The sequence below is a fragment of the Sciurus carolinensis genome, chromosome 2 (assembly GCF_902686445.1).
Source record: "Sciurus carolinensis chromosome 2, mSciCar1.2, whole genome shotgun sequence".
NCBI classification, from domain to species: domain Eukaryota; kingdom Metazoa; phylum Chordata; class Mammalia; order Rodentia; family Sciuridae; genus Sciurus; species Sciurus carolinensis.
The window spans coordinates 134,322,666-134,349,603 of NC_062214.1; the positions used below are offsets into that span (position 1 = coordinate 134,322,666).

The 26,938-nt window shown below is 36.2% G+C and overlaps 1 protein-coding gene across 2 annotated transcripts in view; it reads left to right on the top strand.

Annotated features, from left to right (window-relative positions):
• Nucleotides 1-26,938, top strand: part of Akap6 (A-kinase anchoring protein 6) — a 281,320-nt gene that overhangs the window by 38,045 nt on the left and 216,337 nt on the right. The window contains exons 4-5 of one of the 2 annotated variants that reach the window (XM_047538507.1): nucleotides 17,095-17,191; nucleotides 18,310-18,476. In XM_047538507.1, the coding sequence (XP_047394463.1) occupies nucleotides 17,095-17,191; nucleotides 18,310-18,476 (264 nt within the window). The remainder of the gene's footprint in view (nucleotides 1-17,094; nucleotides 17,192-18,309; nucleotides 18,477-26,938) is intronic. The other variant, XM_047538508.1, reaches the window with a different exon arrangement.

A 26,938-nucleotide genomic window follows, 5' to 3' on the forward strand; every position in this document is an offset into this window, starting at 1 on the left:
AGAGTCTGAGCCAAGATCTCTTGGGAGTTGAGCATTACACGCCTTTAAACTAAAGTGTGCTCCCACTCTCAACTCCAGTATCCCAGAGATCCTTATTTGGCATCCTTATGTTGGACTCTATCTCATTCAAACCCAAAGTCATCCACTAGAATTTTCTGTGATGAGGGATTATTTTTTGTTGCACTGTCCTATACAGGTACCTCTAACTACATGTGTCTGCTGTGCACTTGAAATGTGACTAGTGCAACTGAGGAAATGAATTTTTAATTTTAATTAACTACATTTAAATTTAAATTGCCACATGTGCCTAGTCACTACTGTATTCTATCTATCCTTATAAATTGCAGCATGTTTTAAGGTGAATTATAGGCGTCTGTATCTGTCTCATAATGACATCCTCATCCAAAATATGAAAATCACAATTTACTTTGCTGTGGATCTCTACATTGGAGATTCATAGCAGAGGGTCCTTCTTAAGATAGTTCTCTTCAGAATAGCTTTGTTTCTGCCTAATTATATATAACACTTTCTTTGACAAGTTTTCTCATGATCTTTTCTGATTATGTTGGTGGGAATAGAGTTAGTTTAGGGATATCTTCTTTGTCTTGGCTTTTCAAATAGTAAGAGACTGTGATTACTGGATATTAAGTCACAATCTCAAATTTCACTTCTGAAATGATGAATAACAATGTTTGACAGTTGTTAAAGTCCTAGAGTGTGTGAATTGTTACTAAGTGATACTTAAGGACAGTCGTGGGCTAGGATGTAACTCAATGGTAGAGCAGCGCCTAGCATACACCAGCCTCTGGGTTTGATCCCCAGAACTGTGAAAAAAAAAAAAAAAAAAGAATCATTAATAGTTACTGTTCATGATCGTTTGTTATTCTAGACACAGCCTATGGCTCAAACATCCTTCAAATAGATTCTGAGTTTTTTCTGTCTGTGTGTCTATATTGTCTTTCTGACCAATATTGAATATTGTCATTTATATTTTTATTGCATTTCCTTGCTGTCATGCTGAGTTAATATTGTTATTTTCAAAGAGAAGACAAAGAAAGTTTACTTTCTCTTAAAAGCAAATATATGAGTAAGCCTAGAGATTTATATTCCTTACATCCCACATAAATGACTTGCTTCTAACAGGTGGGTAAGTGGTATTTGCAAGTTATCCAATAGTAGAGATAGCTACACAAGTTTATTTAACTGACTTTATAGATTCTATAACTTAACATTAAAAGAAGAGAGGAGCAAGCCCATAGAGTGAGAATCTCCCCTAATACAATATGTTAGAATAGCTGGCACCCTCTAATGTTAATTATAAAGAAAAGCAAATATAAAAATCATAACAAAAGTTGTACATTTATATTTTGATACTTGATTCAATTATTTTCCATGATGGTAACCAAGGGTTTTTACCAACACAAATCAATTAAAGCTTTACAATACCTTTATTAGAGATATGAAGGAGCTTTATTTTAACAGTAAAAAATACTGTGAAATTGCAATGATACATCAATGATTTTCCATGATAATTAATCTTCTGCTTGCAACCTGGCTGCTCCTTTCAACACTACAATTCCTATCTTCTTAGAAAATGACATTTCAAGAAAATGTCACTTTGGAAGTGTATTTTGGGGGGTATTGAAAAATCCTTTGAAAATCACTTTTAAAGTAGCATTATATTCTTGAATAGAATCAGTTCTCTGTTCCTTCCCTCACCTCTGTCTTTCTACCACTTTTTAAAAACTGTTTTATTGAGAGGTAAAATTGTCATATGACAAATGTATATTTTAAAGTATACAATTTTATGTTTTGACAATCTGCAAAATATACATGTCCATAAAATAATTACTATAATCAAGATAATGGACATATTCATCCACCCACAAAAGATTCTTTATGACACTTTATAATTCCTCTCTCCTGCCCTTCTCCATCCTCTCTTCCATTCCTCTGCAATTACTGATGTGCATTATAGCATTCTTGGATTATTTTGTACTTTCTAGAAACAAACACTATGCATTCTCTTTGGAGGGATTAGGTCTGGCTTCTTTCATTCAACATATTTATTTTGAGATATGTCATGTTACTCTTGTCAGTTTCATTCCTTTTTATTGCTGAGTAGTATTCCATTACATGGATATAGGACAGTTTATCCATTCACATGCTGTTGGATGTTTAAACTGTTTTCCCCCACAATCTTTTTGATTGATCACATTTGAGCAGAATGATAATAAATAAAAGCATAGGAACATACATCATAAATAGCTCTTGGCTATCCTTTAAGATAATTTATTAATGTTTATCATTTAAGAGGATCTTCAGAATTAGACTGCTTAAGAGTAAAGCAGCAGATCAGGCCAGCAACTACCCCTCTAGAGATTCTGTTTCATATCCATTTGCTCCTGAATTGATAACTTTGATCTCCCAAATTCTTTTCACACATGCTTTATTCACCAAATGACCACCACAGTACATGCAATCAGTCCTAGGAAAACAAACCAGAAATTCACTTACCTATAGCCTGAGTTTCTGATGGGAGAAGGTGAAGTCAAACGTACACCAGACAGCTGGGCCAAGATTTAGAGAAAATGACTAACCACAGGGGCCCTTCTTAAACTTGGGGAATAAATTTTCATAGGTGGCACATGTTTTGATGGACAAACATTAACTAACCATATAGTATTAGTCTTGGAGAAACCACATTATTAATGGAGTTTGATGAATAAGAACAGTGGGAAGAAATGGTGACTATGAATTCAAGTTCATCTGTATCAAGCAACTGTGATTGCCAGGAAGTTATTTGTTGTTAGGAATACAAGATAAATGAACTTAGTTTCTTTTTTTTTCAGGGATTTTCAATCAAAGGGAGAAAAATCATAGGTTGTCTGTAGTCTTTTGTAGACCCTTTAATAGCTAACATAATATTCATGTTCAGGAAACTTTCTGTAAGATAAATGAAGCACTCTTAGGAGTATGGAGAACAATTTATTTATTGGTTCTTCCTGGGGATAGAGAAGGTTTAAAGAGTAATTTGATGTAGGCCTCAAAGGGCATGTATAACTTTGGTAGGTGAATACAGGAGGAGAGAAAATGGGAGGAAATTTTATTGGACAGGTAAGGTAGGTATGTTGAGCCATCTGGTGTGATGGAGACTAGGTTAGAGTCTTGCAGGTGGGGTTGATGATGAAGGAGATTGAATGACTTTTTAACAGATTGAGTTTTTCTCTGGAGGCAATAGGGACTCACTGAAGGTTTGGTTTTATTTTGAAATAAAATAATTCATGTCATGAGAGTGACATGAATGAACCATAAATGTTATAGGGTAGGGTCAGCCTGGCATAATTAACTGGGCTTAGAGGAGAATAATTATGGGCATGATAGAAAATGGATTTGAGTATACTATTTGATGTACTAGTACAGGCAGACAGTTTTTGGTTTTAAAATTTTTTTTGGACTGACTGTATAGATATGACAGTAGAATTCAAAGAGTAAATAGAGCAAGGCAGTAAGATGGTGAAGGTCAAAAGTAAGTCTCCCAATGGAGGAAGGAAGGACTGTATAGAGGGAAAAGAGGGGTGGGAGGGGTGGGGGGAAGGGGAAAATAACAGAATGAATCAAACAACATTACCCTATGTAAATTTATGATTACACAAATGGTACACCTTTACGCCATGTACAAACAGAGAAACAACATGTATCCCATTTGTTTACAATTAAAAAAAAAAAAGTAAGTCTCCCCTTTATTCATGTTTCCTCAGGTACCAGGTCTTCCTTGGAGCAACCACTACTCCTTATTTCTCTATATAATTTCATAGTTATTCCAAGTATTTAAAAATAAATGCATATATGTTCTTTGTTCCCTCAGTTAATATTAGCAGTAGTGCAAACTCAGTAAACATAGAGCTACATCCTTTTGAATGACTGCACAGTATTCCCTTTTATGAATACGTCATAACTTATTTAAGCAATCTTTTATGCTGGATATTTAGGTTGTTTGTAATCTTTTTTCCTATTACAAATGATGCTTGAGTGCATATGATTTGAAATTCATCATCTTGCAAAGAATAAATATACCTTACATGTGAAATTCCTGGATAAAAAGTTATGCACATTTGACATTTTCATGTTTTGCTACACTCTGTGATAGAGATTTTGCTAGTTTATACTCAGCAATGCATGAAAACATCTGTTGCTGCACATTCCTGCTATCAGAGTATTGGTTGAACTTTGTCACTGTGATAGTTACAAATGGCATCTTATTGTGTTTTAGTGTGTATTTCTTATATTTTAAGTAGAGGTAAGTATCTCTCCATATTTTTTACTAGTCCTATGTATTTCCTTTTTGAAAACTATCTGCTCATTTTCTGAGCCTATTTTTCTGTTTGGTCTTTGGCCTTTTCTTTTCATATTTACAAGAGTTTTAAAAATATTAATACTACTTAATCAATTGTCTATAATGTGAATAGAAATATTTTAAAAAGAAATATTATAGTGGTTATGTTCCAAAAAAAACCACAGATAACTAACAGTTTGAGGAATCCAGAGTTAGACAGACCCAGAAAGCCAGTCTGATAAGCATGTAATAGGTTTCTACCCTTGGCAAAAGCACACTTGGATTCCAGTCCTGGAAAGAGCAGGGTGTCCTCGGGAGTTTTCTTACTTACATGTGGAAGGAACAAGTTTAAGATCAAGGAGACTGTAGTTGAATGAGTAAATTAAAGAATGATTAAGCAGTAAGAAATTCAGAGTGCCAGTGTTAGGTGAAGGAGGTAAGAATAGGGAAAGGAGTAGATTAGAGAATGGGGCAAATCATACAAGTCAACAGCTCCCTTTTTGAGGCTTACTCTTGTGTGGTATGAAATATCATGACTAATATGTTATCCATTTGCTTTTGTCTCCCCCGAAGCTACTAAGTCCCACTGCCCTGCATCTGACAGTCTGGGAAAGATGTGAATGTAGCTAAGAATATAGAAGTTGCAGAAAGCTTCAGTGGGAGTGGAGTGGCACTGAGGTTCAAGAGCAGTTCTAGGGAGTGAGTGTGTGACACTAGGTGATGTGAGCATTACAAAGTATTTTCATGGAAAAGAAGGGGCAAATGTCCTAAGAGTGCTGTGAGTACGAGGGGCATTGATGAAGGTGGAGCAAACTTTGTCTTTCACACAACTACTGAAATTATTGGATTCTAGTTTTAAAAAGCCTTACATTCTACTCACTAAAATAATCAAAACATGTAAAAGAGCATAAAATTAAAACACTTTACCTTCCCTTAAGTAACCAATGTAAACTGTTTGTTCTATGTCTTTCTGAACAAAGTCTATGTCTTTTTTTTATGTAAAAGCATACATTTCAAGAATTTTAAAATTCATATTAGATGTACTGTTCAACAATTTGCTTTTTGAACCTAAAAATATCTCAAATATCCTTCCATAAAAATATGAAGATCTGTATGTTTTAGAAGCTCCTCAGTATTTTATTGTGTGAATGTGCCACAGTTTAATTCTTTCCTACAATGATGGGAATTTAAGCTTCCTCCTTATTTATGACTTTGCAAATAATACTTCATGAACATGTATAATTTTAACATCAGTTGAGAGTTTGCTTTTGGTCCTATTAGTGTCTGCCTACTGTAGCAACTCAGGGATTCCATGTAATGAGAGTCTGTCACACTCTTAACACACACTCTGAACAACTGTCACTCCATGTCCTGAAAAGTAAGTAGGACCCACATTTATATGTGTATGTGTTTGGTTCATGTTTACAGGGGTAGACTTGTAAAACACACCTCTCTGAACTTTTTTGTTCATTTCAGGATTAATACCTGCAATTTGAGTTGGTTGCCACAAGGTGACAGAGCAGCACAAAAATTCATTATCTTGGTACCTGTGAAGAGTTTGACAATTTTTCCTTATTGTGTCATTACCCTGAGTATTTATGAAAAACTGGCTAACAAAATTCCTAGTAAAGATATTTGCACACATTTGTCCTCCATAGTTAGATCTTTATATTGTATTTCTGATAAAATAACTTTCATATGTATCAGAAGAAAAACCAGTATACTTCTCAGAGTTTTTAGGCATACAAGAAAACTTCCCAAAATACTTGATGCTGTTTTCTTTTGTGTATTCTTCTGTCTCCACCTTTGCTCCATGTTTCATTGCTTGAAGTTAAGAGATGACACAGTTTTCTTTTTTCCACTTCCTGGTGCCCACCTCTCCCACCTCCCTTTCCCTGCTGAGATGATAGACAACCACAGCCTGAGCAAGTTGAGCTTCGCAAGAACAGCAGTAACCATGCACGCAGTGCTACTCAGCTAATGTGAGGCAGTCAGTCAAACTTCAAAAGCCAGAGCTGTGTGGCCATCCTGCCTTCCACCTCCCTCAACCTCCATGAGCAGGCTGGTGGCCTCACAGGAGCTTTGAAGTTCCATTTGCTTGTCTTCCTTGATTCCCATGAGTTTAAGGTGAGTGAGGGTTTCACAGGAAACAGCAACATTACTTTTCTTTAGGGAATTTGAAATACTCAACTCACAGCCTTGAGTTATTAACTTTGGTGGATAGTGATAGAAGGGTCTGTCAGGAATTTATGGCATTCAGGCATTTTGAGGTTGATTTGTGGGGAGGAAGTGGGGAAGTAGGTATGGTAGGAGGCTCATTTTGGATATGTGAAAATCCTGGACCACATTCCTTCACTCATATAATTAATTCTGTATATCTAGGAGACAAATAGTATTGTCTTCCCTTTTCTTTTAAAAAGGATCCTTGCACTGCTTAAAGTACCTAGGAAGTACACTTTCTACCTGAGTTTAAGGACTCTTGGGCCATAGTACCTAGCAGTTTTAATTATTTGAAAATTATTGGTGCCCAGTTTACTCATGTATAGTTTTTTTTTTTTTTAAAGGAATTAATGACTTTATTTTGTTTGTTTTGTACTGGGGATTGAACCCAGGGACATTTTACTGCTGAGCTACATCCTCAGATCTTTTTATTTTTTATTTCGAGACAGGATCTTACTAAGTTGCTGAGGTTCTCTCTGAGTTGTTGAGGTTGGCCTTGAATTTGCAATCCTCTTGCCTCATCCTCCTGTGCTGCTGGGGTAATGACTTTTTAACTAGATGTCAGGAAATGCTATATTTATTAAACATTTCCTAATTAGGGCAAGGTATATTAAGCCTTGAAGAAAAAATTTGTAGATGGGCCTTGTACTATGGGGTTCACACACAGGCCAGAGAATGTTGTGTCTGGACAAAAAAGTCACATGAGCTAGGTATAGTCACCTTCTATCTTTCATCCTGTGTACCCCATGCACAGATCCTGCTTATCCACTGGGTTACCTGGAATTTTAGAATCTTAAAACAATTTACTTGTAAATAAGGTAGAAATCTTAGATCTTTACATTAGTCAGAAAAAATGTCTGTCATACTTATTTAGAGTTGTTGTGAAGATCAAATGAACATGTTGAATGTGAGGATGCTTTTTTTTTTTTTTTTCATTTTAAGGAGTTGTACACTCTTCCTTGAATTCCTGAGAACATACGGTGTGAGAAGCTCAGGCCTTCTTAGAGAAGTTGAAATTCTTCCCACCTACCCACCCACACCTCAATTGTTCTCTTGTGGCTGTCACAATTTGAGGGATAGCTTATGTCTCTTTGGATTTCCTCTGACTCCCAGACTTGCTCATACATGATAGATACTAAAAAAAAATCTGCTTGAATTAATGAATGAACATCTGTAAAAATAACATTATAACTACTACAACAGAAAATTCTCACTAATGTTATAAACCATCAAATGATAACCAAGTATGTCTGCGAGTTATTTTCTCTAACATTTACAAACCAAAGTGGTCTGATCACTGGGCTTTCTGGGTACTGCCTGGTATATTTGTGACAAGAAAAATAACTATAAAAGGGGATCAAGACGGAGGGAGGAGGGGAGGGCACGAAAAAGTAGTGGGGAATAAAATCTGTCATATTGTGCTAAGTCCATGTATAAATATACCACCATGAATCATACATATAATGTACTACTACTACTAATAATAATAATAGAAGGGAGATCAGTGAGTAGAGTAGGTGGATAAGGGGGAAGGAAGGGACTGAGATGATCAAATTATGTGCATGTATGAATATGGCATAATGAATACCATATTAAGTATAATTATAATGCATGGATAAAGTAAATAAAAAAGAAAAACACCTATAGAGGAAAAATGGGAGTTTTTCCTTCAGTTTTTACAACATAATTAACCCTCTTTGGCAAAAGAACACAAGGAAAATAAAAACATTAATACAGATATTACAAGGGTTAATAAAATTCTACAGGTTAATGTTTCAAAATATGAAGACTATATGACTAGACAGGATGTTAATGACTTGACATTACAAAATTTATTAAATTTATTTTTAAAGTGGTTTGGTTCCCCCTCTCAAATACATGAAGCTTGTGGCAGCCCCAGGCTGCCAAACAAAATTTTAATAGAACTAGAGTCCTTCAGGGATTGTCCTAAATCCACATAATATTCTTAAGTCCTGGTGTTTGCACTGGGACCTGTATATTAGCAGATGTACATGTGAATAATATACTTATATCCATCCATCACCCTGGTGACTCCACATCTGTAGGGGCTGCTGCACATCAATTATTCCACCTCAGGGGGTAGAGAGATATTTGGGCCCGCATTGACCTCCTTTTCAATCAAGGCCTCTGAGCAGTATGTTCTGGAAGTCAAATGGTCCCTTTAGACAGAACCTCTGTTTGCGAATCCATTTGGCCTAATGTGGCCATGCTGAGAAGTCAATGTGATTACCTGTGTCAGGTGTGGAGGCGGCATCCAGAGAAGCAGATGAAAATTCCGTCACTCAGAGCCACCATCAGCATTCAGGATCTCTCTCATCTATCTAATTCTTGCATAAGATATTAGCCAGTCTATCAGAAAAGAATGTCAACCTCAGTAAGATGCATCTACTTTTCACACAAAAAAGCAACTGTTTGAAATAAATTATAAGTTGCTCAAAGAGCTAAATGCACTTTGAATGCTTGGAATAATTTTTGTTATCTGAGATTTCAGGAAGAATTCTTTCCCAGAAAGAATGAGGAGTTTTGTTTTTATATCTTTGTGTCTTTGTTTTAAAGGAAAACAAAGATTTTATAATGTGTATCTTTTTAATCAAACATTTGGAACTTCTTTTTCAAATGTACAGTGTTCTTTGAATTTTTTAAGCTTCTAAGATTAAAAGGAGGTGTGTTACAGATTGTCATAACTGATAAATCAATGACAAATGTAGCCACTTCACTTCATTGGGGAAATACACAATTGTGGCAGTGGTTGACCATTTATTTAATTACATGGTAAGTACCATATGATGAGAGGGTAAAGTTAAATTGATGATATGGGCTATCTCAGCCAGGGTATAGTTTACATGGCAATTAACGCTGGGATCATCTAAGTGTAATTGGCAAGTAATTTTGTAAGCGAAGGAACATGACAGCTCATTTACATGGTGTTCAATGAGTAAAATTTGGGGACATTTATCAACCACTTCTAAGTGAAGAATGATTGCACCAATATCTCCCAAAATGGTGTAGGCTGTTTGAAAATTATGTGAAACACTTTTGGTACAAATCTACATGCATTCACTCCCCTGCACATTTGTTAGCTATATGCAATGTGTCAGGCACTGTTCTAGGTACTGAGGATAACAAAAATGAGTGAACACAGTTCTACTTTCAAGGAACTCAAATATGGGAAGTAAATACATTTATTAATAACTTTAACACAACATAGTAAGTGGAGGTTTGAGCTCTACAGAGGTACTATGGATGTCACAGGAGGGCAAGTTGATAGGGTAGAAGACTGTCAGGGAAAGCTTCCTAGAGAGAGTGACACCTGAGATGAGCTTTAAAAGATGTGAAGGACTTTGCCAGGGAAGGGTTTGCCAGACAGAGTGAAGCGTGAACAAAATCTTGGAGGAACAAGTCAGCTGGTGTGAGATGGAAACTTGAAGCAGTTCAGGAACATTTCAAAGCAGGTCTCGTCTGCAGAACTGACCTGGTAAGGATCTTAAGGGTCCTTCAGTCATGCTAGGGACCTGGATCTTATTCCATAGCCTTGGAAAACCACTGAAGAGTCTTAAGAAGAAGAGAGTCTTTGTCAGAGTTGTTTGGCAGACAGATCATTTTGTGAACAAGGACAATTATTGTGCTTCTATCATGTGCCAGACTCTGTTCTACATGTATCAATGCATTTCATCAACCCCATGAAGGAGGCACTAACATTTTCACTTCATGGATGGAAAGATGATGGAGAAGTCAGGATTTGAACCCAGTCTGTCTAGCTCCAGAGCCCTTACTTGTCACTAGTACACTCCCATCTCATGTCAAAGCTCCCTTGACACAATTCACTACAATTCCATTTATTTGATCCCTCCCCCACTCACTCACTAGACTGTGGACTCTGTGAGCACAGGAATCATGTTCATCTTGTCCCCAGTCATATCCTTCAAGCTTCCCACAGTGCCTGGATCTCCACAGGCACACAACAAATAAGGGATAAGTGTAGTTTTGAAGGGACCATGATTGGGGCTTCATAGTCACCTGAACAAGGAATGTTGATAAGTCTAAAGCACTTTTAGTCAATATGGAGAGGTTAGAATGGAGAAATAAATTGACTGGGCTTGGTGATTGATTGGACATGCAGATTTTATTGGCATATTCTCACAGTGCTTCTGATTTCTAGTTCATACACTGGAGAGATGATTTAGCAATAGAATCTGAAGAAGAGGGAAACTTGTGCTACTCTTCACAGAGATCCTAAATTCCTGAGAAGAAGTGCTGTAGATTTAAGGTGAAACGTTAGAAGGGACTTACCTGGAGATGGTTAAAAATGGAAGGGGACACATCTGCCTAGGATGGTTGAGGGATGGAGCTGCCTTGGGGTAGATGAGGGGTTAGATGGCCTTTGGGATTCTTCCCTCTTTGAAAATTCTCTGGTTTAAAATAAATAAAAATTTTCCCAAGTTGCCTATCGTAAACTGCCTAGATTTAAGGAGATAAAAATCAAAACATTCAAGGACTGGAAAATATTGAGTCCAAATGCCTGGATTACAGATAAGGGAACAGAAGCCCAGAAGGGTTAAATGACTTGTCCAAGGGCACACACTGACGGGAAAGGAAGACCCAGATCATTGGCTTCTCAGCCTGGGCATGTACTTTCTCATGTTTCAGGTAATAGCATTTATGTTTGGGGTGTCCCCTGTGAGTAGCCCTGTACTGAAGAAAAGAAAGCAAATGAGACCTGATTTGTCCTTGGGCACTTTAGAGGGCCTCAACAATATGGGACATAAAGTACCAACTACAACCTAGAACATTTGAAAAACAGAGAAAATGAATTAAAATTTTATATGAAATTTTTAGCCTCATTCATTGCCATGCACTGTTTCAGTACTTCACATTCATTATCTCTAATTCTCACGATAACTGGAAGTTAGATAGTATTGTTTCCATTTTATGTTTCAGAAAAGTAAAGCACTTAGAACTGGCTCTGTGAGATCAGATCATGATAACTCTAAGTCTGCTCTTGAACAAATGATGTCAAGATTCTGTATGTTTCCTTATAGTCATCTTTTCCCTTGTGCTGAGACTACTTGCATAGCTAGAATTTATTGTTGATAATTTTTTTTGGTACTGGGGAGATTGAACCTGGGGATGCTTTATCTCTAAGCTATATCCCCAGCTCTTTATATTTTTCATTTTGAGATATGGTCTCACTAAGTTGCTGAGGTTGGCCTGGAACTTGCAGTCCTCTTGCCTTGGCCTCCTGAGTTTCTGGGATTGCAGACATTCACGATGGCACCCAGCTGTAATACAGTTTTGAATTTTCATTTTTTGCTTGTAGCATGTTCTACATATTTGCCATATGATTGCCTGTTCTTCATTTAATGGCTATATAACATGGTATTGAGTTTCCAGAAGGTTCTTAAATGAATGTTTAATCACAGAAATTTTCCAATATGGTACACATGGCATTTTGAAGGTGTATTTTATGTTTTGAGGACTAGTACGTCTGACCATCTCCACGGCTGGCATCATGGAGAAGAAAAAACTGTTGGCCTCCCCATGGTGATGATAGCTCCTTCCCTACCAGGAGCCCATCTGAAAATGTAGAATTGTGCTGGGCAGAGATGTCCTGAGGCAGGTACAGGTAGCTTTTCAAGCCTCACCTTTCTGACTGGACACACATTCTTCCTTCTGCCCTTGCAAAAAGGCATGTTTTCATTTTCTTAGGGTAGCAAAAATCTTTTGTGTGAAGAAAAAGTGTCATCAAGTGTCTTATTCATCGGCATATATACCATCGCTTTAAAATGACAGTGGGAGTAAAAGTTCATCAGTTCAATATGTCTTTCACATTTGGAGACTCCTGACTAATAACCTCTGGTATTTATCATCAGAACAGCCAAAGAACTAAATTCTGGCACACGCTGTTCTCACGCACTGAGTAAAACTTAAAAAGACAGAAGATTTTCTTCATTTTTCATTTTTTCCATTCATTTAAAAAAAGCATATCTTTTGTTAATTAAAAAAATGAGCATGCAGATACATCTGGCCCATATTATCACAGCAGCCTCTTAAACGGCCTTCTTGTCTCCAGTTTGCCCTTTTAAAATCTAGTGCAATAGCCAGAAAGATCTTTCTGGATCATAGATCTGCACTGGTCATTCTCTCATGTCACTGGCATATTTTTCCATGGTTCTTGAGGGCAAGTCCTTTGTAGCCACAGCTGCTATCTCCCCTGCCTCTCTGTTTCCCTACTTCATGCTACATTAAAGGGTGTCCCTAGACCCATGTACAAATCAGTTCATTCTTCACAAGTTCCATGCCAGGCTCTACTGAGTAGTTTGGACCCCAATGTGGACCCCTACAGCACCTACTCAGCACTTATCACTCTCACATGGAATGCAGCCCACAGTCTTATTTTTGCTTGGCTGGCATAATCTTTAAATTAAAATCAAACAAACACACTTAAATCTCATTGGACAAGGCATATTGTTGTTCAGTTTGCTTAAGGCTCCACAACTCTATATTACACACCAAATCCTAATTACACATTTATTCTATACTGGGTTGTATAAAGATACTTGTTCTTATCTATTCCTCAGTAGACTAGACTGTAAGCTGCCCGAAGACCAGGATTACTAACTTTATTATCTTTATTATTACTAACTTTTATATCTGTAGACCTGACAGAGGTGAATCAATAAATATTTATTGTATGAATGTATACCTTAAAAATATAAATTTAGGTCAGGAAAGACTCAATAACTCTTTCTATCCTCTCTGTTCACAATCATTACAAGACGTTTAGAACTCTGGATCTAGCAGATATGAACAGTAATCCATAGAGGAATTGAAAGTCTGTGTTCATGATATGATCTGCTAAGATGGGATCACTTAAGACATTTAAACCTTTGTGATTATTCCCACCACTTCCAGGAGATCCATGTCTATTCTTATGATTCCTCATAAGTAGTCATTCTTTGTGTTTTATTATTATTTCATTTGCATTAAAGTATATATTTGCTTGGTTTTATTTCATGTCTGTGTGACCATCAAATAGTGCCATTCAGAAATATGCATGTAAGCCCCGTGCTATAGCACATGCTTGTAATCTCAGCAGTTCTGGAGGTTGAGGCAGGACGATTGTGAGTTCAAAGCCAGTCTCAGCAACTTAGAGAACTCGAAGCAACTCAGTGAGATGCTATCTCTAAATAAAATACAAAAGTAGGGCTGGGGATGTGGCTCAGTGGTTCAGTGCCCCTGAGTTTAGTACCTAGTACCAAAAAAGATAAATTATGTGCATGTAATAGGATTAGATGTATTATTTTTTCTACTTTGTAGGGTCTTATCATGACCAAGTATGATCAGTGGGCATACCTGAATTGACTCCTGCCAAAAAGTAGTATATCCAAGATCTATATAAGTCATGCCAGAAATTATAGTTATGTAAGTGCCCATTAGTTAACCTCTGGTGTATCATCTTTTGGATAATTCAGTATTTGTTTCAGTCATTGACTTTTTCTACTTTTCTAGTTTTTCTCTTTTAGTCATTCAGTTACATGCTGCTTTAAAGACACTAAAAAAGATTTGGTGCCCCCTAGGACCCAGATTACTCATATTTATGGAATTTCATATAATCAGTGACATCGGATCTTGGTACCTGCCTGTGGCAATGTTCTTACCATAAATTAAGTCTCCAGAGAATGACCCACATTTTCAGGGAGTGGTATAGATATTGCAGAAAGAACATACACCATATGTCATTTCTGAGGAAATGTGTTAATGGCTCAAGAATGGAAATGTGTCCAAATATCAAATTTAGGAAAAGAAAGCATTTTTATCTCTGGAAAAGAAAGCATTTTTCTCTCTGCTTCCTTCTCTAGGGAAGAGGTGGGGGCAAAATAGGGAGAGCTTATTACAGAATCCTTTAGCAGCCAGAAATTTCATTGACAATTTTGTTAATATGCCTGCTTGTCTGCCTTCTCAGAGGCCTGTTGTGAATTCCTTAGTTTATATTAATAGTTAATGGGTGCACCTGAAAATCAAGCAATATTGTACCATTTGGGTAATAGTTATGTTAAATGGTTCTTTTATACAACATTGAGTGTATCAGACTTTTTCCTAATAAGAAATATCTTATCTTTTCCAATTTCCTAATCAAATGCTTCCACACATCATCTTGAAGCACAGCCAGACCCAGCTGTATCTATTCTATATTTTGGCTTCAATTATGTCAAATATCCAACCTACTTATAGGTCCTAAGGTTCTCTTTTGCTCTATGACATAGGCCTGATGCTCTTTGCAAAAGCTCATGATCACCAATCATTCAACCCAAATCTGTTGTAAGTAACAGTGATCATAGAGAGCATTAGGCCAAATTTACAGTTGTAGAATAGATTTTTCCCCTAAATTTTAATGCTCTTCAGTTGATCTAAGATATTTCTCTTTTCCCTGTTCCTTCTTCCTGAAACACACATGTACTTTATTCTGCATGGCATTGCTACGGCATTGAGGATTTTCATGACAGTGGTAAGAAGTAAACACAACCATGTTTTGACTATAAAATAAATATTTAATTTTTCACAGATATAGTATTATTTGGATTGACCAGAAGCACCAGACTTCCTATATATTGATTTGTTTTATTCAACCAAATACTGGTAGCTAAAAGTACATTACAAGGAATGGTGAATACCCTTTCAGGAAAGCTAATATTGTTACTTACTGTCATATTTGGCTGATGTTATCACTGTATCTTACAACAGAAAGTCAGATGAAAATTGATTCTTCGCTTTTGAATTTTTTTAGTCAAAAATTATTTTTATACTTCAAGGTCTGTCTCTATTTTCTTCATTTCCAGGTTCTTTTGATAACTCTTTCTGTATTCTGCACTTTTTAAAAGACCCCTTTTCTCCATGGAGAAAACGAGAGCCCAGACTCACCAGTAAGCATCTAAGTTGACTCAGGCTGCACTTTGTTCTAGCAACATGTGCAGTGGCCCTTTGATGCCAGAGGCCTTGCTTTATAATGTCCAAATCTCTGTTGCCTGACTTAGTGACAGAGCAGGCACAGTACATGGTTTCTAGGTGGTGACTGAATGAATACCTAATTTCACAACTTATGGTTGTTTACTTCTTCAATCTGAAACTCATTCCAACCTGGACTGGATCATTTTGAACTTCTGTCAAATATTCTTAATACCAAGTACAATGCAGTATATATACTGTTATTCAATGAATGTTTCATGAGAGCAAAACATGTTGTTTATTTTGAAGCCCTGTCATGAAGAAGCCAAAATTTGGCACATAGTTATTTCAAATCTATGCTTGTTCCAATTAAGTCAAGGAATGAATTTTTACCCTGAAGAGTAATCATTGATTAAACAGATTGGTTACTGTGATTACTCTCTCTTGAACTTCCTGTGGCTGGAATCTCTTATAACATTCCAGAGGTGGAGAAATATTTGGCAAACCATCTGTGTTTCTTAAAATATTTATTTATTATTTTTTGTAGTGCTGGGGATCAAACTCAGGGCCTCACACATGCTGGGCAAGCACTGTACCACTGAGCTACATCTCCAGCCCTTAAAATATTTAAATGGAAACCTTCCCTTTAGAGAGCATTATTGATCAAGTTCAACAGATGTCTACTATGCTTGCAAACAATTATTGAACACCTTGTATGTGACAGGAATTGAAGATATATGTGAAAGTGGCAATTCTTCATGTTACTTATAATTTGGTAGACAAAGATAGAAATAAAGCCACATACAGTATGATAAATTCTACAATAGAAGCAGGTATCAGGAGCAGAAAGAAAGGAATGATTAACTCTGCAGAGGCATTAAGGAAGCCTTCCTGAAAGAAATCACTCTTGAGTTAGGTTTCAGCCATGAGAGCAGTTTTTGTCTTTTAGATGACTATCGTGAAGGGAAAATACCCCTGATGTACTTGATATATTTATTTGTACAGCAATGTAATACTATAAAGAATAAACTTTTAAAAAGCAAAGATTTGAAAAGCATTTGAATCCTCAGTATGGCACCTAAATTCACCTCCCTGTTCTGTGGTTTTGGAATATCTGAGGAACAGCTGAATCAAACCCTACTGTATTAATGAATTTATATATGCACACATGAGTCTAATATATTTTCTGCTGCCAATTTTTATGGTTTCATAAATAGTTCTATCACCAGCACTTCTAAAAAATGAAGAAAAGAGCTCATATGTGCTGGTAGAAATTCAGTGTATTTTATAGAACACTGCTACTCTTGATATAGCCTACGGGATGTGACTTTTCATAAAAGCCTAATGAATTTCCAGATTTGTCAGCTGTTTCCAAACAGATGCACTCTGCTAATCTAATGGAAACATTTTGAGCCCAGATCCCAAATATCAATAGCTTTTAGTATTGCAAATTAGTTTGTCTATTGGGTAAATTGGGCTGTGTGGTTCTTGATAAAAAGAAGCAAGTAATTTTGTATGGATGTTTTGTGTGCAACTGCCTTTCCAGGGTTTGATGTTCATATTTTTCTTTGCAGAGTTTCAAGTTGAATGTAGACAGTCATTGTGCTCTCAAGGAAGCTGTGGAGGAGGAAGGACACCAACTTCTTGAGCTTATTGCATCTCACAAAGCAGGTAAATCCTCCTGAAATATTGCAAGTCTTTATGTCTCTAGACTATTAAGAATGAAGAAGCATTGCTGTAAATTACTGCATATATTCACTTCCTTATGTATTATTAATATTTACATTATCAGATTGACCTTCAAGATTTATAAATGTTTCATATACTGCATACAATGCTGTGATACTTATAAGATGAAATACTGCCTCCAAATGGTCTGTTCATTTTATTTTGGGCTTGCTGTTCGCCTGAGTTTCAATTGAAATCACATTCTTGAAAACTTCACATTGACATGCTTTTTGATGTAGGTGCTCTGGAAATAACATTAAGATAATGAATGAGAATTGTACATATAGTTACAATGCATATGCATTTGGGTGCTTATAGATATCATTACAGATATAAGGCAGGCAATCTAAAGGTATCTGATTTCCCAGACAATTCACACATATGAGCATTTTGTGTTCTTTGCTGGTCTTTGCAAATAGCAGATTTTGGGCCTTCAACTAATTCTTAGCCCAGTATTAATGTATTTAAGAGGAACAGATTACAAATAAAAAATCATTTTGTCATCATTTGTTATGCTTCTCCTGGTATAGTAGAAGACCATAATAAAGGATGAGTTACAGTTTGGCTCTTTGAGCTTACTACAGCTAAATAGGAAAAGCACAGCATTAATCGGATGTGTTGAAGACTGCTGTGTTACTTCCGGCCCATTTACTGTATTTCTCATTGAATTAACTTTACCTATTTCAATACATCTTTCTGATCATTATAATGCCTCTACACAGATAAACACAGGGCCTTTCATCTGAATGTGAAACTGTAGTGTTAGTAATCTTTATGCATTGTGATTTTTGTTCACATGCCTTTTTTCATTCAATACACTGATTCTAAGTCTGTTTCTAAACCAGGCATCTATGTGGTTATTCTATTTTTTGTCCTTATATATTGTCTCAGAAATTGCCACTCTCTTTTCTGAGTGACAAATACTAATGTGGAAGGTGATGGCAAGGTCATTTAAAAACATGTAGAGTGTTTGATATATCCACCTAAATCACTACATAAAATTTAATAATGGGTAAAGATTCAGTCAGGTCCCCAACTTGTGCTTTCCCCTCCTTTTGGAGAAGGACTGAAGGACATGCTGCAGATGATTGCAAGTCAATGGAAGGAGTTGCAGAGGCAAATCAAACGGCAACACAGCTGGATTCTCAGAGCTCTGGATATCATCAAAGCCGAGATACTGGCTACTGATGTGTCTGTAGAGGATGAGGAAGGGACTGGAAGCCCCAAGGTAAGTGGCTTGAAGTTTGTCTTATTTCCTCTTATTCCTGTCTTCTTTTGAACTATGCACCACTGAAGTTTTCTTCCACCCCTAAGGCTTTTTGTGTCTAGTGGGTAAACTTTATATATCTATCTCTCCATATATAAACAAAATGAAGTGGCTTGGTTTAAAACAATGAAAAAAGGAGGGGAAAAAGCCTACAACTTTCAAGTTTTACAGGAAGAGGTCTTTTTGTAAAAAGTGGCAGGTTAGGAGGGGGAAGTACTTTAGGGGTGGGAGAAAAGGGGACATAAAACATTTAGTAAACAAAACATAAAGCATCTTTAACATGAATAATCAGAATGGTTTTAAATTGTTTTGTTGCAACTATAAATCACTATAATCAGTGCAATCACTCAGCTCTGACATCCATTAGCCGCTTGGTTACAGCAAATTAACAAAGAAGAGAGAAAGTGATTCATTATCTCATTCCTGTTAATGACTATCAGATGCATTGCCTAATTAGGGGATGGTCATTGTAGTGGGAAGAAGGTCATATGCTTTGCTACAAATCTTTTTGCTCTGAGTGTAAGTTCTCCATAATGGTGCATGCACCGAATACAACAAGTATTTTAAAAATGAGTATTGACATGTTTTGGTTATCCATTTTAGATTTACAAAATAACCCATGCAGCATATGCGACTGAACTTTAAATGAGACACCTTTCAATACAAAGTGCTACTGTAGGAAAGGTATCTTTGGACTCATAATGTGGAAAATAATTTTATTCACTTGATATTTTTCTGCAGTTTTGCCTTACTTTTGTATATGTTGTCTCCTAAAAGACTTAGCATTGAAACATATGATAACATGGGGCAAACAAATTTAAGAGTTCCTGGTTTCTGTTCCTGACATGGACAAAGCAAGTAAAAGATTATCAAATCACATTTCTTCAGCATCCATGTGGATTGGCATTGTGCTAAATGTATACAGAGCAAGTTAAACAAACACTTTGCCTCTATTAGACTCAAATTCTTAAATGTAGACAGAGGAGAAACCAAAATTAGCACTGCAATGCTGAGACCCATGCAGCCAGTGAAAAGCTCAGGCAATTTACAGCTTTGGAATCTCAAACAACAACTTTAGCTTATTTGTTGGAAACAGAGGATGGAATGATGAGCTCAGTTTTACTTAAAGAAGGTTCCACAGAGGAGGTCACATTTCAGGAAATACTTGAAGGAAGGAAGAGAGGTGGCTTGGCACATGAGAACATATTTTAGGAAATGATGTGATGAAAGGATCAAAGCTGCAACTAATAACATGGAATGGAGAGTGTATTCAGCAGACTTGGAGTTATTTTAAGGAGCAGACTTCAGGGAAAAATTGTGCAAAGCTTTGACTTTGTGGGGATGGGAATGGGGAGAAAGAAGAGGAAAAAGGACATAACTGAAAATTCAGTTGTGTTTTATTTATTTAACAAAGAGGATACTGAGTACTTATTCTTTAAGGGCTATCCTGTATTAGGTGCATTCTGCATGCCAGAAAATATTCTACAGCACTTCCATATTCTCTCATTTCATCATCTCAACAGATTTATAACACAGTTCTACTATAATCCCCTGGGAGAAAATAGAGGCACAAAGAGGTTAAGCAACTTGCCGAAGGGCACACAGCTACTGAATGGCAAAACTAGGATTTAAATCTGCACCCTTTAATGCTAGAGCCCACATTTGTTAGCACCTAGAGCATTGCCTCTCACTGGTATTGTTCAGGGCCAACTGTGGCACCCGGCATTAGGGTGAACCATTAGACTCAGTGCCTGGCTCATGCAGCTTATGGTGAAGTCGGAGAGACAGATTCTAATATCATAATACATGCTTTGATAAGAGATTGAGCTGGGAGAAGTGATTTATATCAGGGCATCAGAGTTCTCTGAGGAAGTGACATTCTGAGCTGACCTGTGAGTATGGTTAAAGAGGGAGAAGTTAAGGGAAACAGGGTGTCTTGTTATTAGCTAATGGGAGAGTTTGAAGAAAGCAAGGAAGTAACACCCCATTGCAGTGTGTAAAAACCTGTTCCTGGCTATAGTGATCAATGGAGTGGGAGGTGAAGGATGTGCCAACCTGGAGCTCCTGAAATGGCAAAATCACCCAAATTCATAAAAGCACTTTTTGTCAATAAAGAACCCCTATCAACAGTGTCAGTTTGAAATAGACACTTTCAAATTAGTTCACTTTGTAGGGAGGTATTGAGAATGAAGAATATAACCCAAAGAAGAGAAAAGTATTTTCACAGTAGAGGTGATGTCAGTATTTCTCAAAAAGAGTGACTACCTGCCTATATCCCTCATCAGACCAAATCAGACCCATGGGAGGGGCCCATGAATTGCATTTCAACAAGCTCCCAGAAAACCACTGTAATAGGCTCTAAGAAGGCCCATTTTCCTGCAGAACTACACACGCTACAAGAATGAGAAAGAATGTTTGTTGCAAGTGTTACTTATAATAGTGAACTGTTAGTATCAGCTGAAATGTTCAAAACTGGGACTGTTTAATTCATACTATATCTTATTCTAATGAAAGTTTTACATAGTTATTAAGAATGTTTTAGAAGAAAATTTTAAAATTTGGAAGAGAGTGCCAGGTGTGGTGGCACATGCCTGTAATACCAGTGCTTGGGAGGCTAAGGCAGGAGGATCACGATTTCAAAGCCAGTCTCAGCAACAGCGAGTCACTAGGCAACTCAGTGAGACCCTGTCTCTAAATAAAATACAACAGGACTGGGGATATGGCTTGGTGGTTGAGTGCCCCTGAGTTCAATCCCCAGTACCTCCCAAAATAAAAAGATTTAAAAAATGAAAAAATGAAAAGGATAATGGTTGAGTGTCCCTGGGTTTAATCTAAAAAAATAAAAAATAAATTAAAATAATAAAATAAAAAAATTGGAAGAGACCTATAATATGCAATTATATATTTTTAAATATCTTTGAATTTTCCGAATCTTTGCACTGGGCAAGACTTATTATAAACAGAAAATAAAGTATACTTGTAAAATGTAAGTATTAAAATGCTTTAAAGGGTGTAATAGGTGACACTGAACTCAGGAGACTTATTAATATATGAATTCAAATATGAGGAGGGAAAATAAATACATTTGGTTTTTAATGATTTGGGTACCTCACTTCTTTAAAACAACAACAACAACAATATAAAATTTATTTGAATCATTCCAAAAGTGAAAATCAGTTTACAAAGAATAACATACTTTTCTTCTTATTAATAGTAGTTCTATTCTAAAGCATTTTCATGTCCCATCATCTGCACAGTGTAGTACATCTAAAAAGCAGATACAAGAATAAGCTTTCGTAGGTGTCTATGGATGTACAACCCGAGGGAGGCAGAGAGTTTTGAGACTTTGGCTTAGATGAGCCCACTGTACTCTAGGCCTTCAACTCCAACTAGTTCCCTCTTCCCTAGTCTGGACTAAATTTTCTCTGGATAAATAAACACATACATATTCAAGGGTGAATACGGAATCACTTTAAGGCAAAAAATATATATATTTCTCAATTTAAGCTTAGGAAACTATGGAGAAATCAGAATGATCATTCTTTTGTTTAATGTTTATGAACATTAGTCCCTGGGGCAAATAGAGTGATAGAGAGGCTCAGACTGTGAAGTCAAACTGCCTGGGTTCAATAACTGGCATTTGCTATTTGGGTGTCCTTGGGGAAATTACTTCTCTATATCTCAGGTTCCTCACTTGTAAAATAGAAGTAATGATAATATTCACCTCAAAAGGTTGTCATGCAAATTGAAAAGAGTTGACAGTCCTAACATACTGGCCTATAGAAAATCCTAAATAAGGAAATGTAATGTACAAAACTTCATATTCTAGTGATGGAGAAAATAAGCAAATAATTATAATAGATCAAAAATCAGGATTTGGCTTCTTATCCATCATGTCAGTCCCCTTTCCATGATGTGACCTTGCACAGGTCATGTACAAATTGTGCCATGAAATGCATCTTTAAGCACAGCAGTTATGATCATCTATTTCATCTTAGACCTAAAAGAGGAACTGAAATTAAAACATAATAAAAAATAACTCCAGAATTCATCTTAGGTTTACTTCAGAAGCTACTGGGAGCTTGAGAAGCATAATAGAAAATCTAAGGAATATATCTAGGGGGTATTTTTCTTTTTTACCTTGTTTGAGAGACTGCAGAAAAGGACTTGGTCTTAGAAATCTTGTAAAGAAGGAGGATAGGAGGAAATTCAAAGACTCTGGGAAACTTCTCCCCCAGGACTCAGCAGCATACCTTATTTGTTGTATTTCATTTTTTAAAAAAGTGTTTTCCCAGGACTGAAATCTTTTATACATGGAAATACAGAACAGAATTTAACAGTTGTAGAAATAGAGCTTCGGTACTCACATCCAAAAATGAAAATATGCTTGTAATTATGTATTTCATTTTAGCTAGTTTGGTAAAAGTTTATCTCCTTAAACTAGGCTTTCAGTATGTTAAATCTTTTAATGGTGTATATTGCTGGAGGGATTTCAAAACACAGTGAATATCCAGTGTCCTACAAAGGCTATATTATTTTTGACCTTTTAAGGCATGAAACAAAAATCCTGAAAAAAAGCAAGCATTTACAGATTTTTTTTCACATAGCCTCCTTTAAAATGTTCTTTTCCTGTGTCTTTACTTTTCTCTTGTAAAGCATGCATCTTTACAGATGTCTTAGAATCCAGGCCAGGATTTCCCCATATGACTTATCAAACTTTGCATCACTGAAAGCAGGCAACAATGGTTCCTTTGTACTTTTTAAGGAAACAGATAAGTTTCCAGAACAAGGAATATTTGAAGATTTTATTATAAATTCAGAAAACTTTACAGCTACTATAAGGGTGACCTAGCCTGGGTCCCAACCAGCATCTTCACTTCCTTAGTTAAAGGAGACAGAGGGTTTGCTGCTTTGAACTCTAGGATTGTGCTTATTTTATCTGTCTTCTTTGAGGCTCTTAGATTGAAGTCATCATCCTTTGGAAATGGATATCAGACTCTGAAGGTCATCAATGATATCTGTTCAACAATAGCAGGAGAGTAAGTTTACAGACATTTCTTAAATATGTTTGCTCACACCTACAAAGGACTGTTTTAGATATTGATGAGAATGGGCATCTGCATGGCCTTTGACTTGGGTTTATCACTGACAACCTGACCTTTCTTGAGATGTCAAGTGAAGGCAAGTCCAGTGTTAACACATGTTTTTGTGTGTTTGTTTACCAGATGCCTGTCTTAACCCAGTTAGCATAATACATAATGCTAATATTTTATGAGTAACTTTTTTTTAACTGGGGCTATAAAAGAACTGATTTTGAGAGTATATCTGCAAGACATTTTCCCTATTTTAGATGGTGCCTCACAGGTAGTAGTTCAACTAGACATTATTATACAGAGTGGTTTGATCTTGACTGTCTTTTCAGAGATTTGATACAACAAAGCATTGTCTCTACATTCTTTTCTCTGCTGACTCAGGAGCTTATATAGTTGGCGTATTCTTTAATATGGGCTCTTCACGAACAGTATTATGGCATTGAATGAGAATATGCATTAATATGTTGTTAGTTCTGCATATGCTGATGTACATGTGCATAAAAATACTGATACACTTTTCTCTCCTACCCATGTAAAGAAGAACACAAGTATATGTTGTCAAAAGAATCAGAAATGAATTTATAAAATTAAATCATGCCTAAACTAGTAGAGAGAAAGACAATTGGCAAAGGCCTTGCTGTTATTCATTGAGTGCTGACAGGGACTTTGTCCAGTGCTGAGCCAGACATGAGAGAAGACATGCTTTTCTGCTCAGTGGCCTTATCGTTTCAATGTAAGCACACAGTGTAACATCTTGTCTAACGTAGTTTGGGCTATCTTAGATCTAGAATAATAGATCACCTAAGATTCAGATCATCTTAATTAGGATGTTGGCAGATTGAAATGGAATGGAGTTCTTGATGCAAGCAAATGAGTAGTAAATGCATTACCAATTCCACCTCTTCTGTTCAGAATTCTTCCTAAAAGCCTGCATCTGATCCAGTTCCTTTCCTGCTGAACTATATAATCACAGTCCTGTTTTGCAGTACCTAGGCAGAACTCTTTCTTCCATTGTGAAATTTTTGATAATCTTTTTGTTATTATCGAAAGGGCAGATTTTCTTCAAAAGAGTGTTTTTTGAAAGACAGAAACAAAAATGAGTTACTTCTTTGAAGATCAGTATGGTTACTAAATTTGTGATAGAATCAAGTAAAAAATTTTCCCTAATGTCTTTGAGGCACTTAAATTTGTATATCATCAGATGTATGGGTAGATATACCCATAAAAATTAAAAATACTTAGAAGGTCAAAGGATAGCTAGTGGTTAGCCCTATCATGGTCTATATGGTACATAAGACCATAATTTATCTTGCTTTTCTACACTGTACTGCCATTGCTGGTGACCTTGATGAAGGGAACATTTGACTCAGCAAGAATCTGAAAGTGAAATTCTTTGGTGTCTCTGATCAACATGGGGAAATGTCATTGAGGTGAATAGGCTATTTCATTTTTTTCTTATTTTGTCTTAGGATGTCTAATCTCTGACTCTATGATATATAGAATTATGAAAAGGTATGGTATTAGATACAAACTTAGATCTTTGCAAAGGAGCCATCTTTTATTAGCAGAACTCATGTTTTATATTCAACCTTTTCTATTTTGAAGATAGCATAATAAATCCATTAGAGGGATTTTTTTAATATATAGTGGATTTAAAAAAATCCATTAACTATTTAAGCACAAAAAAGAGGTCAAGATTAGAATTGCTTCTAAAAATGCCTTAAAATTAATAAGTTAATTCTTTGAAAGCACGAAACAATTATGTTGGTGTGTGATTTTCACTTTTTCCTGGAATGTGTTGTTTCTGGCAGGGGTCCCAGGCTGAACCAGGGAGATCATTGTCTGCTAAAGGGATTACTTTGTTCTGGCTCTTGTGCTTATTGAGTCACCTAGAACTTCTTTTAAAATGGCAACTATACACACACCTACAGTAACACCTTGAATACTCCAAACACTCTTTGAAGTATTCCACACCCAAAGTATCTCTTTCATCCAGTGAAGTCAAGAGGCATAGAGATATCCACATTTTGTTTTATCCTTCTCTTCAGATTTCACTTAGAAAATGGCCACTTATGTATTTATGATACTACCAGAGACAGATATTTTTCCAATGTACTGGAGTGCTCTTTTCCATCAGATCCAGAACATCTCCCATTGTGGCTAAATGAGGGTTAATGTTTCTCAGGAAATAGATTGGAGATCCTGTTGGGCTAGAGCTCAAGGCCTGATCTCACTATGGCTTCTAGGCCATTTTGCATTGAGTTGGGGCAGTGGCTTCTCATCTTTATACCTAGCTGTGTTCTAGAGGCCAATGCTTGATTAGTAGTGCCCCTGCAGGTCTAAGCAAATCCAAGGACCTCACTAAGTGAGAAGGGGAGAAGGAAAAAAGAAGCCTACAGAAGAGGCTAAAATGATGAAAGTGAAAAAAAGAAGTGAGAAGGAACAGGAGGAGAAAGAAAAGAGAAGAAAGTATATATCTAGTGAAATGTAGTAAAAACTAAAAGCCATTGCCTCACCTGTCATTTAGAGGTCTTAATTCACAGGCTGCCCATGGAATTTCATGGACATTAGTGTTTTCATGGGTCTCTTCCATCTTATTCATTTCTTTCTCAAGCTCTGGAAATCAAAACCAGAAAAACTTCCTTTTCTTTGACATCTTAGATATTGTTGTATAAGCAGTGTGTGTGTGTGTGTGTGTGTGTATGTGTGTGTGTGTGTGTGTGTGTGTGTGTTCATATAATATTTTATTAGTGGGGTTAGCATTTACAGCAGACTTACTGTGGTATAGTTTCATGTTAAGACTTCTATCTAGTTTGTCTCATTCATTTGTCCCAAGAATTCTAGCAGTCCTATCTCTTAAATTTCATCACATTCCTGATGAAAAAAAACAAAACACATTCAAAACATATGACATAATCGTGTGTATTGAGACAGTCTTCTTAGAAACTATCCATGACAGGATAAAGGCCAAACCCCTTAAGCTCATTTGATTCTAACTTCTTAGTAGACATTCACATCAGTGTTTCATTTTATATATCTTCTAGTTTATCTACCATCTTCCAAATGTGTTTTCCCTTTTCTCTTTGATTTTACTAATGGTTTTTTTTTTTCATTCTATCTATACTATTCTAAATGTCCTTAAAATTAATAAATATTGAATGTGTCCCTACACTGTAATGACATAATCATGAACAGGACACCATTTCTCTCTTTTACACTGCCTAGTAGTAGAGATATTTTTTATCACATGTATGTAATCCTAAATTACATACTTGTATGTTGTTTGTAATCCTAAATTGCATACATGTATGTAATGTGTGTTAAGTACTA